At 39.0% G+C, this 16448-nt stretch overlaps 1 protein-coding gene across 2 annotated transcripts; it reads left to right on the top strand.

Moving 5' to 3' along the window:
* Positions 1 to 15575, top strand: sepsecs (Sep (O-phosphoserine) tRNA:Sec (selenocysteine) tRNA synthase). 2 transcript variants are annotated; one of them, XM_059355110.1, is made up of 12 exons: positions 1 to 115; positions 3876 to 3991; positions 4081 to 4235; positions 4537 to 4655; positions 5165 to 5323; positions 6628 to 6781; positions 6878 to 6980; positions 7545 to 7674; positions 8893 to 8984; positions 10838 to 10931; positions 11072 to 11162; positions 13210 to 14783. In XM_059355110.1, exons 2-12 carry the CDS (start codon positions 3878 to 3880, stop codon positions 13454 to 13456), a joined length of 1458 nt encoding a protein of 485 aa, XP_059211093.1. In that variant the 5' UTR covers positions 1 to 115; positions 3876 to 3877; the 3' UTR covers positions 13457 to 14783. The 2 variants fall into 2 exon arrangements, with proteins under 2 accessions (XP_059211093.1, XP_059211094.1); XM_059355111.1 differs by lacking the exon at positions 1 to 115 and adding an exon at positions 15262 to 15575 and having other exon boundaries at positions 3529 to 3991; positions 13210 to 13502.
* The last annotated feature ends 873 nt before the right edge of the window (positions 15576 to 16448 follow it).

Below are 16448 nucleotides of genomic sequence, written 5' to 3'. Positions count from 1 at the left end.
CGCTTCCATGCTGCTTCCGCCTGCTTCTGCCATAGATATCTATGCTCCTGTCTGCTCCTCTCCTACCTGCTGTTGATAGTTTGAAACCTGGGGTGTATCACAGGAAAGCTTTGAGGTAAGAAGATATAATAACTGCCACTCACTAAAGCAGTCGTGTTAAATCTATACGGTCTTGTCCTTTGCGTGAACCATTAACTTAATTAGGTGTTCTGCTAGCTGCAGCAAGCATTGAAACCCTGCTGACAACTAACTTTACTTATTTACTTACTTAATTACAACATCTGTGGTTGGTAAGGAGTTGTTTTACACCATGTTTCCTGTTGGTATGTGCCTCTCTTTGGTGTTTTATTGTTAAATTTTCTCGAAGGAAGTGAGAGTAAAAGACAAGGTGAGAGAGAAACATGTAAAGTTATAGCTATAAGCCTTGTGACATCTGTAGGAAAAGCACAGGTGTTTTTAACCCTCGAGGCCTTTTTAAAATGACCTTACACTTTATACCTTAAGGTCCCGAAACGGTCCCTCTCATACAAGTGTCATAAAAATGTGATACATAAATTTATTTTTTCACTTTCACAGCATCAAACCTTTTAGCAGCTTCAGACCTAACATAGATATGATTTTTTAAAATGTTCTTTTAATTTTTTATGTTTTAATGCCCTTTCTGTCATAAGACCCCCTGAATATCTCAAGGGCAAAAACACAAAATATGCAATATTTAAAAAAATAAGGTGCAAAGTGGAATATTTGGGGTGAGGTTATTACAGCCTTGACTAGATCAATAATTGATAACTACTTTATAGCAATCCCAACACACCAAGACCATTTTATGGTGTTCAGCTTTTTCATTGCCATGCATTTTGCAAGGTAAGAGAACCAGGCCTCCATTGAAACTGTATGTGATTTAGCTCTGCTGCCCTGGTGGTTTCAGGGGGGTCATCAGACCTAAAACATATTTTCCATGTATTTTGATGGGAGAGGCTTTGATTTATTAGGTATTCATGGGAAAAGCATTATATTATGTCAGGATTACAGTGTATAAAAATGATGTGTTTATAATAGGAGTCAATGGGCCCAAAACAGGCTTAAAGGGTCAAAGTGTGAGTGTTATGCGTATCTCCTATTCTATACACCTTACAAAAGAGGAATTTTGGAATTTTTAAAATTATAATAAAAAATAAACCCTGGCCAAGTTTCATACAATTAGCCTTTAAACTGACTGATATATTGAGAATCAAAAACATAAAATTAGCTGAATGTACACGTTGCACTCCCAAAGGTGCCTCGAGGGTTAATATCATTAATGAATACTTTACTCCACTTTACTTTGACAATGTCTGCTGTGCAAATCAGTTCAATAGATATGTATTTGTAAATGTAGCTTTTTATTTCACCACATCCCTTCTACTGCTTGAGTAAAACATAAAGATTATGTCTGACACTTTTACCAGTAAATTGTAAAATGTTTTCATTATGTTAATTTCTATACACTCTGCAGACATTTATATTTGGGTACAGCACAGTAGACCTATCTTCTCAATGATTATACAGTCTCTGGTTCAATGATTGGGATGAAAGGAATGTGCGCTCCAACAGTTTATTGCTAAAGTTTTGGGGCTCAAAAGAGAGACTGGGGGAAAAAATCATATAGATGGAATTAATTAAAATGTCAAATTCAAAGAGGCTGGGAAGAAGCCAACATATCCTGACTTTGGTCCTACATTTCCCATAATGCAACCAACAGTATTATTCTATGGGAAACAACTTTACAGCCACGACGTACAAGATTCACTTCTAAATTTGTAATACAGACATGTTGTTACAAATGTGTAGTCTACAAGTCAAAACCAAGGTTAATTATTATGACGCATGTTACACAGTTCCTTCAAACCAGGTAATTGATACTTACCTTTGATCTAGTTTTCCTTTAAGATTTAACAGTCTGACGATTGACGTTAAACACAGGAGTCCATTAAATGCACTGAACAATTTTTTGTATAAACAAAAGCTATATCACTAAGTTAGATATTTTACAGTTAAACAATATATAGCTGCTGGTACTGTTATCTCTGTTTATGTACTGCAATTTCTTGTTACTCATCATCCAGCATACTATATATACTGATATCTATGATAGAACCTAAACCAATATGGGATTTCTGAAACCGATACCGATTTTTAGAGAGGAAAAATAAACCAATTACTGAAGTTAGGTCCAGTGTTGTGAATTTGTAAGCGAGAATGAAAATGGACCTTTTCTATATGGATTGTTCACCAATATGACCATGCAGAGGTACTCAGAATGATGCTTTCCTTAACAAATAACTTAATTTAAATAATATTTAACAATATATATTAAATGTATTCCAATGCTAACCAAAAAAAAAATAATGCTTTAAAAAAAAAAAACCTTAAATGAACATTGGTACACCGTGTACATGCAACGCACCTGCAAGCTGGAGGAGGAGCTCCGCAGGGCCAACGCCGTCCGCAATCAGCTGGACACCTACAAGAGACATGCTCTAAATATATGTAGCTAAATATAAATGATGCCTTTTTCTTCTTTACTGCTAGCTAGCACATCATGGAAAAGTTTGTGTAAGTACAGCAAGGTAAACGAAAAACAGAAGATGAATCCACACCAAATGTCACAACTATTAAAACAAAGACAAGAAAATCTGATGAGGCATATCTGGCCCTCTGCTTCACCAGGACAACGATGGGTAACGAAGAGTGACCGCAGTGTGTTGTGTGTCTCAAAATATTAGCTTCTGACAGTATGAAGCCGAACAAGTTAAGACGCCACTTAGAGACTTCACATCCCGAACACAAAGACAAGCCCATTGATTTCCTCAGAAAAAAACTAGTCAACTGTCGTGCTCAACTCGCCTCCAACAAAGTAGCTTACAGAGTTGCTCAGTGTAAAAAGCCGCACACATAATAGCGGAGGAATTAATACGACCTTCCGCTATTGATATGGTTTCAACTATGATGAAGCAACAGCCAGCAAACTAAAGGCTATTCCGCTGTCAGACAATACTATTGCTAGGCGCATTTATAACATGTCAAAAGACATAGAGGAAGAAGACACCTCAAAGACAAAATATGAGACAATCGTTTTGCTATGCAGATGGATGGGGAGGGTGGGGGCGCTTGACAGTTTTTAAAAATTATTTACAAAAGTGGGGCCCAGCAGAAAAAGTTTGGGAACCACTGGTCTAGGCTAATATAATAATAATTTTTTTATTTATTTAAATAGCACCTTATAAAAACAACAGCTTACAAAATGCTTTGACAGAGAGCAGTAAATCACAAAGGAGAATCATGCCATAAGGCCAAAAACAATTTTTCCATTAAAAAAGACAACGTAGGATCAATCACAAGACATTTATTCTTACTTTAAGGATAATATTCAGAAGTAGACAAAATTCATTTGCTGGAAGACTCACAAGGCATTCTCATATACAGTTTTACAGTTATAAGAACAGAATTACAAGGTAAAAGGAAGACTATATAGAGAAAATAATAGAATAAGATGCAAAACATTACATAAAAACAAAGCCTATAAAAGTGGGTTTTAAAAAGTGATTTAAAAGAAGTTAGTGACTCTGCGTGCCTTATCTCCTCAGGCATCTCGTTCTAAAGTCGTGGTGCTCTGACGGCGAAAGCACAGTCCGCTTTGGATTTTCTCAGCTCTATAATACTGGAGCTCTAATGTGTGATGAAGTAAAAGTCTGTCTATACTCAAAAGAACCAGCATAACATTTTAAAGCTTTCATATCATCAGCTGTAGACTGTTCCTCTGAACAGAAAAAAAAATATTATTTGAAATATCCCTATGTATGCCTGAAAGTTGTCAGCAAATGTTTGTTTCACAGAGATGAACGGTGAAAACTTCAGCCTGAGTGAGAAGATCGTGTCAACCTCCTACATTCGACAGGGGAGCCAGGCGCGCCGTAGCCATGAGCAGCTCATCAGGAAGTTACTGGAGCAGGTACTCTAGAGAGGCCTTCATGTTTCCACAAGGTCTCAGCAGTCACTGGAGAGTCATGCACTTTTCATTTTTTCCTGTGTGTGTTGCAGGGTAAGTGTCCAGAGGAGGGATGGAGTGAGAGCACCATCGAGCTCTTCCTGAATGAGCTGGCTGTGATGGACAGCAACAACTTCCTCGGTAACTGTGGTGTAGGAGAGAGGGAAGGCCGGGTGGCCTCCAGCCTTGTGGCAAGACGACATTACAGGTTCAAGTTTGAGATTAAAACGTTTGAATTGACTTTGCATAATGTCTGTCCAATCTTATTCAGCAAACAGCCTAATCATACAAGATTTAGCCTATGTTTTTGGTTTGTCTGGTTTTATACTTACTTTATACTAATACTATTATTATTATAAACATCTATTGAAAATAAGCATTTTTGATAAGAATCCCGTGAATTTGTTTTTCAATATATTGAAACCACATTGGTGAGCAATGAGATTTGCATACTTTACATAGTTTGGGAAGTTAACGGTTCCCGTGTGACATTCAGCTGTTTTATTCAGGTTGATCCATGGCATAGGTCGGTCAGGTGACATTGCCGCCATCCAGCCCAAAGCTGCAGGATCCAGTCTGCTAAACAAGCTGACCAATTCGGTTGTGTTGGACATCTTAAGGCTTTCAGGTGTGTATGTCCTATTATTCAAATTCAGGGCATTATGTAGTTCACAGGAACATTCAAAAATGTGTACCAGATAATGTTTGAAAAGAAAGAGATTTAGTATTGCACTTCCATAGGGTTATGGGACTTACAAATGACAGGAAAAATCATCAAAACAGAATTGTTAAAATCGTTGCAGCAGAGGTAAAAATATGCTGATCTTTTGTCCCTGGAATGGGTGAGACTCCAAAAACACAGGAGCCTACACTTCCCACAATGCAACTCAATAGCCTACCATTCGACCCTACCTGCCCACTTCCTTCAAACCCCCCACACCTTCGATTTGTATTGTAATCTAAGCTTTAAGTCTGTAATCCAAGTTGCGATAACTCCGAAAACATCAGAGTTGCAACTGAATAGTAGTGAAAAGTAAACTGAACTTTATGTGTAAAGTGGAGTGTCCTTTTTATTTCATGTTTTTACTTGTAGGTGTTACTTGGAAAAATAAGATTGTTGTTTCCTCTGGACAACAGGTGTCCGGAGTGTGGCGAGCTGCTTTGTAGTTCCCATGGCAACAGGGATGAGCTTGACTCTGTGCTTTCTGACCCTTCGTCATCGAAGACCTAAGGCTCGCTACATCATTTGGCCTCGTATCGACCAGAAATCCTGTTTCAAAGCCATGATCACAGCAGGTAATGATGACATCAGTATCCAAAGCCCTGTCACGCTCACATCCTGTCCACTGAAATATGGCAGCATAGAGATTTTTGGTTCTGAATCTAAATCGTTCTGAAATAGTGGTATGAAAAGTGTTGAATTACAAATTATATGATGACATACTGAATCTTCCATTTCCTGTCTAGTTCTGGCTAGTTGGAAGTGTGCTTCTTCTCCATACTGCCCTACAAAGCAAAAAGGCAGTAACTGCATTTTTGGTCAAAAATGAGTTATTATCATTTTCATGACATTCAAGGCATCCTTTGTTATGTGACAAAACATCTTATCTCAAATGTGTGTCGTTCTGGAGAAAAATGGTAGTCGTTTGTACAGTAACTGCAAAAAGCCCTAGTGAAGTAGAGCTTAGCAATGTGAGACTTTAAGCAGCCGTTTCAGCAGCAGAACAGCTTCCGGGTGGAAAATATTGACCTAAAATGGTCAAATTAGTTTGGGTTTGGTATATCCATGTTCAGGAAAACAAATGGTTCCAATTATTTCAAAAACAGTCTGTCTAACACACCCAGAGCCCAAGTTGTTGCAAAATAGCTTTTGGAGAATCTACTTCCTTTTTCCTTGGTATGGGAGCTCAGTCTAATATAGAGTTACTGAGGTATTTGAGTCCCGGAATAACCTGGTTGACACGCCTCGCCTCGGCTGATGCTCTCATACCGCATTGAATAGATGTTCACGCTGTTCCACAACACTGTGCGTTAATTGCCGTGCGATATAAACAAAGAAAAACATACAAACAAACTACCAGCATGATGAGTTAGAGCATTACAGCGCTACAGCGGCGGTCAAAAAACCGTTTGCCCTTCCGGGTCAAACCCTGCACAAAGAGTGAACAATCACACCTATATACACCTGAGCTCCCCAGGTAACAGCATAGCGACCCCACATATACATTGAGTGAATTACACCACACATAAAAACACAACCAAACACATTCAGCTCCTACACTTGGTATGGTGCAATGTTTTTGGTAAGTAACACAAAGCCAAAATACAGTAACTGCAAAATAGGGGTAAAATATAAAATTAAATATGAGGATTGATATGTACAAAGAATGAGCTAATAAAAAGTAACAAAACAGCCACATGTCAAATAATCTACCTACAACTACTTAGGCTGGATTATAGGATAATTTAAAGTAATTTTTCTCAGTTCTGCACTCTGAGTAGTTACTGCCTTTTTGCTTTGTAGGGCAGCATAGACACACACAGGCAGTCACACCTGAGGGCTTTCTCTGTCTCCTGCTTATATCTGACCGTTCCATCAGGCTTTGAACCGGTGGTGGTGGAAAACGTTCTTGAAGGTGATGAGTTGCGGACGGACTTGGAAGCAGTTGAGCAGAAGATCAAAGAGCTCGGAGCCGAGAACATCCTGTGTGTCCATTCAACAACGTCCTGCTTTGCCCCACGAGTCCCTGACAGGTAAAATAACTTTTCATTAACCCCCTTATGCTTTAAATAAGAGTAAGGATCAGAAGAAGTGAATCATTCATTATTATTAATTCACTTGTCTTTTAGGCTTGAGGAGCTGGCTGCTATGTGTGCCAAACATAACATTCCCCACATCGTTAACAATGCATACGGAGTGCAGTCGTCCAAATGCATGCATCTTATACAACAGGTTTGTACCGCTCATCCCCAGACTATCTCATTTTTATTTTTGAAGCTGTCGAATAATAATTGGTAACGCTTTATATTAAGGTCCTTGTAATAACCATTAATAAACATGTAATAAGGCCCTTGTAAGTCCTTACAAGATGCTTATTAACATTATTGTGTGTTTATAAGCTTATATAAGTGCTAATAATGGCATTACAAACACCCATGACCCACCCATTATGTCTTTGCCATGCCTTTATTAATGTTATTTTGTTTGCTTATTGATATTAAAATATACTTCATTGCTCATCTATTATAAGTTAACTATAAGTTAACTATGCTTTTTGCAACTACCGGATCTAAAGCAAGAACAATGCCTTACTACTTGTTAATTAATGGTTATTAAGGACCTTATTATAAAGTGTTACCGAATAATTGTGCTCGTTTTCACTTGTAATTGCATATGGCAGTTTAAACCTCTGAATACAAATGATTTGTGAGGGTCTTCACTATCATCATATGTACTTTGCTCAGTGGTTGCAGATGTGGTTGTTGCTTAGTTTTGTCTCTTGTGTTCATCCATCAGGGGGCTCGTGTTGGAAGAATTGATGCTTTTGTGCAGAGCTTGGACAAGAACTTTATGGTTCCAGTAGGTGGCGCCATAATCGCAGGTTTTGATGAATCCTTCATACAGGAGATCAGCAAGATGTACCCAGGTGAGTGTTACACATTCTGTGGCTGAGCTACATGGAGTTAAATTATTGAAGCAATCAATTATTTGGGGATAGGTGAATGTGTATTCATTTTTGTAAATTTAATTTTTACATTTTTTTAAATTTACATGTTTTATTTCATTGCAATTACAAATTAGGGATATGGACCCAGCAATGACATAATTAATGAAGTAAATGAATGACAATAGGGGTGTTGCTTGAAATGTACCAGCATTAGTATGAAAGATGTGTTCCTGTATCTATTTTACCTTATTTAGAAGAATATCATTTTTTTTGTTATTTATTTATTTTTTATTCATAGCAGCCCCACAAATTCACTGCTTGCATAAATAAATGTGTATAAAGTTAGGATTTAAAGGATAAGGCCATCATTGTTTATGTTTGTTGCTATTAACACATCAAGCAGAAATACCAAAACCAACAACACATTAGTCTATCCCTCAATACTTTCCAACTTCTCAAGCTTGTCTGTTACTCTCGAAACCAAGCCCATTATTTATACTTCAAAACATTAAAAGGCTCAATGATTTCCAAAAGCACTACTTTTCAGCAAACGTTGAGGAAATAAGATCACATAGTGTGCCTCATCGGGACTGTTTTCTGTGGCTAAGTGGGTACACAGGTCTGTGAATGTGGGATTGACTCAATACAGTGTCAATGTTCATCTCATTGGACATGTCATGGTGTGCACCAGCATGGCTCAGTGATGTGTTTCAAAACAGTGGCACAAAGAAAAAAAAGCTATATTAGGCTTTAACCAATCAAACCCTAACAAATTACAGAATAGCAGCAGTCTTTCCTTTTTAAAAACGAGATCTGTTATTTTACTTTAATAACTTTTTGATCAATCTGACCAATTATTCCACATCAGCTTCTGTTACTTGATGGCTATTATTATTCAGTGCTACAAACACATTTCAACCAGTATTCTGTCAGAGATTTGATACCCAGTCATAGCCATCAACCTTGGCTGTACAGTTTCACTTATTCTCTCCGTCAGTTTGAAGCAGGGTAGCGTAAATTGATACGTGGTCTGCCATAGACACATGTGATGCTTGACCTTTACAGGCACTGGTGCTTCTTTTATTGTTATTCAATTAATATGTAGAGTGGATATTTATGCATATAATCATTTTTGCACACAGCTGTCTAATTTCTTTTGCTGCTTAACAAAGTCACTCATTGGCCTTCTTTGTCCAGGTCGAGCATCGGCTTCACCTTCCCTTGACGTCCTCATCACCCTTCTCACTTTAGGAGCCAGTGGCTACAAGAAACTCCTGTCAGAAAGGAAGGTAAGAGCATGCACACATCGCCTTATAACGCTATAGACGGATACTTCATATAGGGTGTGTTATCTGCTGGAATGCTTACAGAAAATATGCTAAAAACAATGTTATAAAAACACTGCGGCAGATGTCAGTTTGAATATGTTACTATGCGTGCTGTGTCAACATCTTTGGAAACGTCTTTCCCCCAAAGACTGACGAGAACAGCTTACATAAGTTGTATTGAATTGCAGTGGATCACATGCTATGACTGTGTCAGAATGCAGGTAAAGCAATATACACACAGAGGAATGAGACTTAAATTTGAGAGAGAGTGAGTAATAGGCTTTACAGAGGGAGGACTGTGCTATAGGAAGATAAAATTGATCCAGAAGTTTCAGAAAACATCCCCTGGTGGCTCCCTGGTTTAAAGCAGACTTGCTCACAATGCAGCATCCCCCTCTTCAAATAGTAGGCACTGCAGCATTCTCACACTTCTGTACTGCTGTAGCATAAATGTACTGTAAATGTACTGGACTATATCTGTTTTGTTGATGCTCAGACTTAGGATGGATGCAGAATAAACAAGTTCTTAATCTTCAAAAGGTGGAGGAGGACATCTTTCATGAATGCTCTATAAGTAAAATCCTGCAAGAATACATTGTGCAATTACTAACTGGACCTAAAGTCTTAAAATGATACCCTTACGGGGTGGCTTAGTAAAACTGACTCCATAGCAGAAATATAAATCTAGGAAATACCTCTGGCCTCTCACATGACCCAACGCCATCAAGGCTTATTGATTTCTCTAGGTCCACATTATACATAATTAATGTACAGGACCAGTTTTCCATAGTGTCTGCAGAACTGAGTGATTTCCTCACATCCCCCCAGGGGGTCAAAAGCTTTAAATAATTCAGAAATTTCATCTGTTTCAGATACATTTACAGCCTCATGTAGCCATTTTAAAATATGTCTAGATATTGCAAAGAAGCAGCAGATGTGTGTTTTTTGGTTAATATGGGGTTTAGTCATCACATACACACATACTTATTGTCTGCAGGGACGTAGCCGTGCATTCTCTCCACCACTTGCACCCCTCCTCTCCAGGGATAATAAAGTCATCCATTGTTATTAGAGAACAAGGGACACTTGGAGACACTTGACATCATTGAAAGGCTGTTTGTGTTTGACTCATGACAGAAAAATATTTTCCTTCTTGATGCTTTCAAATTAGAAAAGTATGAGTCAGCAGTGTACGCAGTAGACACACACACACACACACACACACATATACACCCACTGTTGCAGAGAGCAGATCCTTTAATGTGCGACGCTTCACTGGGGAATCTGGCGCTGGTAGAAAGCAACAAAAACACTGCGTTCTGTTGTTGTGCAGCTTCTCCGCCTCGTCTGGGCTCATAACATCTGTGTACGTTGCCCTCATTCAGTGTTCCACACACTGCTTTGACACTCTTTGTCAGCATCTTTTAACATCTTGATGTTAAAATCTTAGTATTTAAGCATGTGTTCCTCCTCCCCTGCCTTTTTAATTGATCCCAGAGGTTGTTTGATATGAGCGAAGGTCCTGGCCAGAGAGGATGAGGAAGTGGACACATTTCTTGTGATTAAACCTCAGAGGGGAAACACACACAGTCAGGAAAATGAGTAAAGGGGGTGGGGGGTTTGGACATGGACCGGTCTGCTTGCGGTTGAATTTTGCTTGATTAGCAATAAAACCAAGGCTGCTGCTGCTAAAATAAGACTCTGGCAGGGTTTGAAAAGAGCTTTGTGCTACTATTTATAGCTCTTTCGTATGGCCCCTGCTCTTCCTAGTTCTGTATCCCCATACCTCTTCTCTGTGTCTGCATGTCCTGCAGGAGATTTATTTGTTTCTGGCTCAGGAGCTGAAGAGTCTAGCCTCTGCACACGGGGAGAGATTACTTCACACCCCACATAACCCCATTTCACTGGGTAAGCTCAATGTACTGGCTACAGACCAGCAGTCTACAAAATGTATTCTTCTACATTTCTGACCCTATATTGTTTTAAATCCTGGATATTTCATGTATTCACTGTGTATATGTGTGTTGGGCGTGTCCCCTATCTTCCAGCCATGTCTCTGGATGGTCTCCAGGCTGCAAGCGACAAAGCGGTGACTCAGTTGGGCTCCATGTTGTTCACCCGGCAAGTGTCAGGAGCCAGGTATGAAAATGGGGCAGAGGATGGAGAACAAGAGGGTGTAGAGTTATCTATGTATATCTGTGAGAGAGGAGTAAGTCCACATGTCACAAAAAGTCAAAAATAGGTTTGTCCACATCATCCAAAATGTGGGCATAAGCTGAGCATTGCCAAACAGAAATGGCCAGTGGAAGTCAGCAATCAGCCAGATGGATCTGCTGAATCTGATGGAGCAGAAACTACTTTAGATGATTAGACTGCCCATCCTTTCAGGGCAGGGCTGCCTCCTAATTTAACAGGATGTTTCCATCACGATCCACAGAGCTGTGTTGTCTCCACTGGGACAGCAGGCACAGCAGTGACAGCCATGTTCTCTCTCCCACTGCTCGTGTTATTTCCCAGCAGGAGGGAGGAGGATTTGTCAATTCTTCATTGTTGCCTTCTGTCTTACGGCTGCAAAAATACCAAAATGCTTTTAGTCATTTGTTTTTCCACTTTTCCCTTCAGTGGTTTTTGACCAAGCATGAGGCCCATCTAAATATTTTAAATATCCAGAATGAATGATTTATTTGGGTCATTATGGCATGCTTGTTTTGTGTTGTTTAGATTTTAATGGCTCAATTGTGCTTTTAAAAAAGCATAAAAGAAATGGCCTCCACACTCCTCCTTCCTCTCTTTATTTCTTTCAAGTAAGCATTTTCCCAAGGTCAGCGTGCAGAGCATATTAAAATCTTTTATTCTTGTATCTCAGTTGCATACATAATGAGATGCAGTGACTTTTAAGATTTATGCTTCAATGACAAACACTCTTCATAATTCAATAAACTAGCATCACATCCTGCTATAAATTAAGTGCTTTCAGTGCTAACCATGAATACTGTGAGGGAGCATCAACAATGAGCTATTCCACATCTTATTACAATGCATTTCTCTATCATACTGGTGTCTCTCATACCCATAGTCCTAATAGCTAGCCAGGAATTGATTTCACATTAAAGTGAGTCTAAACTGTGCTGATGCTGATGAAACCCTGCCAAATTTCAGAGGCATACATATTGTTCACAGTATTGCAGAGTTTCACACTTTGAACCAACTGCAGCTCATAGGTTTGTCAGTTTCTCACTTCGAATATCCACCTCTGAAATACTAAAAGGTTGCAATATGTTGATAATATTACACTACCTGATGTCTCAACTTCTGCCTTTTTTTTCTTTTGTTGTTTTTAAAATGTTTACTTTTAAACAAAGCTTTAAACTTTGCAAAGACAGCAACAACTACTTGTAAGGCAAACGTGAAGTAGGATTTTAAAGTACATATGACAATAAATCACATGCAGTTCCCCTCGCATCTTTCAGCTCATTGTTTTGGTTTTCGGGTTCACTGTCACTGCTCTCATGTTTTGGCAGCTGTTTTAAGCAAAAAGCTCTAAAAGCCCGGTACACTACCTCCCCAGCACCAAATAGTAGTTAAAGTTAGCTGCTAGCTGATGAATGTAGTGGTGTAATTATTGGCTAAAGAGCCAGATAATTCCCCCAGGAACTGGTGGAGGCAAAATCAGAGCTAAAAAGAGAATAAATACTGGACTTACATCTGTCCAGTCACCATTAATACGACTACAAACGTTTGCTAATGTGTCTGTGTCTGCTAGATGTGTAAAGAATTTTTTGCTTGCAATTGTTTGTCAAATTTACCATGCACCAAAATGCTTATTAAAAGACATACTTTACAGGGAATTATACATTGCATGCAACAGTAATGGTAGCATTTTCTAAATGAGTGAGAAGATACTTTAAGTATCACTTTAAAGTTTTCCTCGAATGTGAGACAGGGTAGGCAGTTAAGGAAGCACAGAGTTGTGGGCTGTGGGGCTGGAATTGAAAGTAAGAAAGTATTAAATATTTTAATCAAATAACTAGGGTTATGCTTCCATTACAAATGATTTCCCTACTCTGTAAACGTCAAATTGTTTTCTTTAAATGATGGTTGTTGTCTGTTGTGGGATTAGCTGAACATGTTAAATAATCATTATTGTACTACAATATCCTTGTTTTTTTTTTGCACCAATTTCTAGGGTAATACCACTGGGCAAGGAGCAGACCATAAGTGGACACACTTTTTGCGGCTTTATGTCGCACTCTGAATCGTACCCTTGTCCTTACCTTAATGCTGCCTCAGCTGTGGGTATCTCTCGGGAAGATGTGACTCTGTGCATGAAAAGGCTTGACAAGTGCCTGAAGACCCTGAAGAAAGAGGGAAATGCAGCAAAAAGTACTTCCCCAGAACTTCCATCATGCCAGGAGGACACTACTGGAGAATGACTGACTGCCAGTTAAAGTTTTCTTCTTTCAGCTCAAAGTAGACAAAGTGAGTTCCACTTAGTGTGAGCTCTAAAAGCTCTGCTGCCTGCACTTGCTTCTTACTCTGATTGGAAATGTGTGTTTGAATGTCACTTGCTGATGGATTATCAATCACCATTGTAATGAGGTCAAAGACTTGAGCTCCGCAGCAACAGCTGGTGATGCAACTGCATGCAGGTGTTCATTACAAACAGAAATGACACAATCCGCTGTCCCTGATTAATTCCCTTCTCTGTGACTGTGTGCTAATTAGTAGATATTATAAGGACACAAGTACATGCAAATTCTTCTCAGGAGCATAAGGATGTTCACCACTATTCGAAAGTTATTACTCATTCCTCTGCAAAGATTTGAATTGTATTCTGTATGTGTTGAAATGCTTTACTTTATTATGGATTCAAAGTAGATTGTGGATCAACCATTATGAATGGCCTGTGTCTCCTTTGTTACTTTTATTAATTGAACCCGTCTAAAGACTCCACAGTGCAGATATTATGGGGTGAGATATTCATTAAGATAGCCAGTCTACAGTTTGAAAACAGTGCTGGAATGTAATTAATTCTTTATTTTTATTTTTCCAGACAGACACATGGTCATGCATACTTAATGTGCATTCTGTTTCGGGAATACAGTTGGTTTTTCCACTCATTGATATATGATAACAATACAGCTTTATCATGTAGTATGTTTTGCAATGTCTTCTGCAGTGTGTTGTAATGTGATACATAAGCCGTTGAGCCATTATCTCCATTCGAAGCCAATGGATTGGATTAGCTCATTTACTTTGAGGCTGTAGAACAAATAATCAATTAAGTACACCAAATATAGATCACTTAATTTGTTTAGTGAAGGAAATGTGTTCTGAACCTCTACTTCATGTAGCATTATTCATTTAAGAGATATGTAGTTAACGGTAATACTGTATTTTATTGTTACACAGCATAGGATGGATCTGGATTTCAGTCAGAGCTTCACCAGGGGAATTGATCTTTAATCAGGTTTTCTTAAGTCCTTTGTCTTATTCCCTCTGCTCTCCATCTCAGTCATTAGAAAGCAGAGCAGGTAGTGCCCTGAGGCACAAAAATAGACTCCTACTAAAGCCTCACTGACTGATGACTAATCTATATTTCGATACTGCTCTGTTTAAGTTCTTCCTGTGCCCTCCCCTTCATGTGCTGCAGATTATCAAGGTTGATTTCTGTTTGAAAGCTTGCCTTGGAGCATATGCAATAGATGCAGCTGCATGTTTTGGTAGATCACTCCTGCAGGGAGCAGAACTGTAAGTAGCTGCCAGAGTTGCTTCGTCTGTGCTGGGTGCAGGTGTGCTTGGGTATTGCAATATTACAATCAGCACATTGCACATACAATTGGTCATACAGGTCTGTAGCACTAACAACAGTCGAACCACTTGTGAAAGTGGACTGGATAGAGAAAGGTGCTGTATCAGCACACTTTCACTGTTCCCAGGCTGAACTTAACCATCAATGAAAAACCCTGACGGCTCTGGTACAGTGCAGCACTCTGAAAAACAGAGGTGGCGTTCACAAAACTGCCATTTTCTCAACGTTGCTGTCTTCTTTTGCTGTAGTAAATGCTGCTTCAACTTCAGTCGGAATTTACAAATAATGAGCTGTAGATGATTGGAATGACCGGTTCTGAATGTGTGGGAGTACATTTGGTGTACATGAATGAAGCAAGCTGCCTCAGAGTCAAAAACCAAATTGTTTGTCTTTCTCTTCTTTTTTTTTTTCATCCCCTGTCACCAGTTTGCTAGGTTTCCCCATCTTTTGCTGAGGTTGCAGAGATGCTGTGGGGATCAAGAGACCCACTTTTTGTGCTGGCAAGTTTTAAAGGACCCCCTTCTATTGATCAAGTGCTGCAGTGTGTAAATCAGAAAAAGGCTGCCCCTGAGAAACTTGCACACAGCATCAAAGTCTATTTTTATGCAATCCAGTCGTCTGTGTGATCAGAGTGTCAAGCATTGCAATAAGGAAAAATGTCAATCAAACAGCTGCTTTATGACTTGAATAAGTCAATCATAAGCATTAAAGTGTTTTCATGGCCTTGAAATTGTAAAAAATATATGTGCAGCCTCTTGTTTTCCTTTAACTCAAATGATTGTTTACCCTTGTCCCTTCTCACCAAAATAGACTGCCTTTAAAAATATTCCTCCTAAATCTGCACTCGGCACACTTAATCATAAGTCTAAATACCCCAGGGAGGCTGCTGGATGACAAATGGCCCTTCGCTCCTGGCTCTCAGCAGCTGCCAGGTAGAGTTCAGTGATGATGGAGTGCCAGAGTGGCACAAACAGGGCCACAGATTAACAGCCTTGTTACCAAAAGGGTGCACTTTACCAAACTACCAACACGGTCATGGATTACCAGACTGCAAACAGTAGGGACATTGTAGCTTGAGTGCATAAAGGGGCCAGCCTGCTGCTGTTATTAAGGCAACAACATTGGCCTTCTTGGCTTCTGATTATATGATTGCATTGACCTGGGTCTGTTTCTGTCTTAAATGAATGTGTACCTTAAGAGTAGCTCTCAGTTGATCATATGATTAAAAACATATGCTCAGAGCACTAAGATACAAGGTTGGAACCTGTCTAAAAAAAAAAAAGCAGTTTGTAATTAAATGTTTAATTAATCTACAGTAGTAATTACCATGTACAATTAATAACAATCATATATTTTGAATATATAGAAAGGGAAATAACTAACTCAAATGGAAACACAAAGAAAACCAAACTACACATTGACTAATGCAATGAAGAAAGATGCATGGACTAGTGCCAGCTTTGTCCTTGTTTACACCTTTTGTAAAGGAAAAGAACAAATGAATAAAATTGAAAAATAAGAATAAAGTCACACGTCACATACTGCTTGTCTAGCAGCCAAATATCTAAAGGTGCACAGTTAAGAGCTGGTTTTCTTCCTCTGGGGTCTGGCAG

The sequence above is a fragment of the Centropristis striata genome, chromosome 17, assembly GCF_030273125.1.
Source record: "Centropristis striata isolate RG_2023a ecotype Rhode Island chromosome 17, C.striata_1.0, whole genome shotgun sequence".
In the NCBI taxonomy this organism is placed as follows: Eukaryota; Metazoa; Chordata; class Actinopteri; order Perciformes; family Serranidae; genus Centropristis; species Centropristis striata.
The sequence above is the reverse complement of the archived record's forward strand: the minus strand, read 5'-3'. Positions and strand labels throughout refer to the sequence as shown.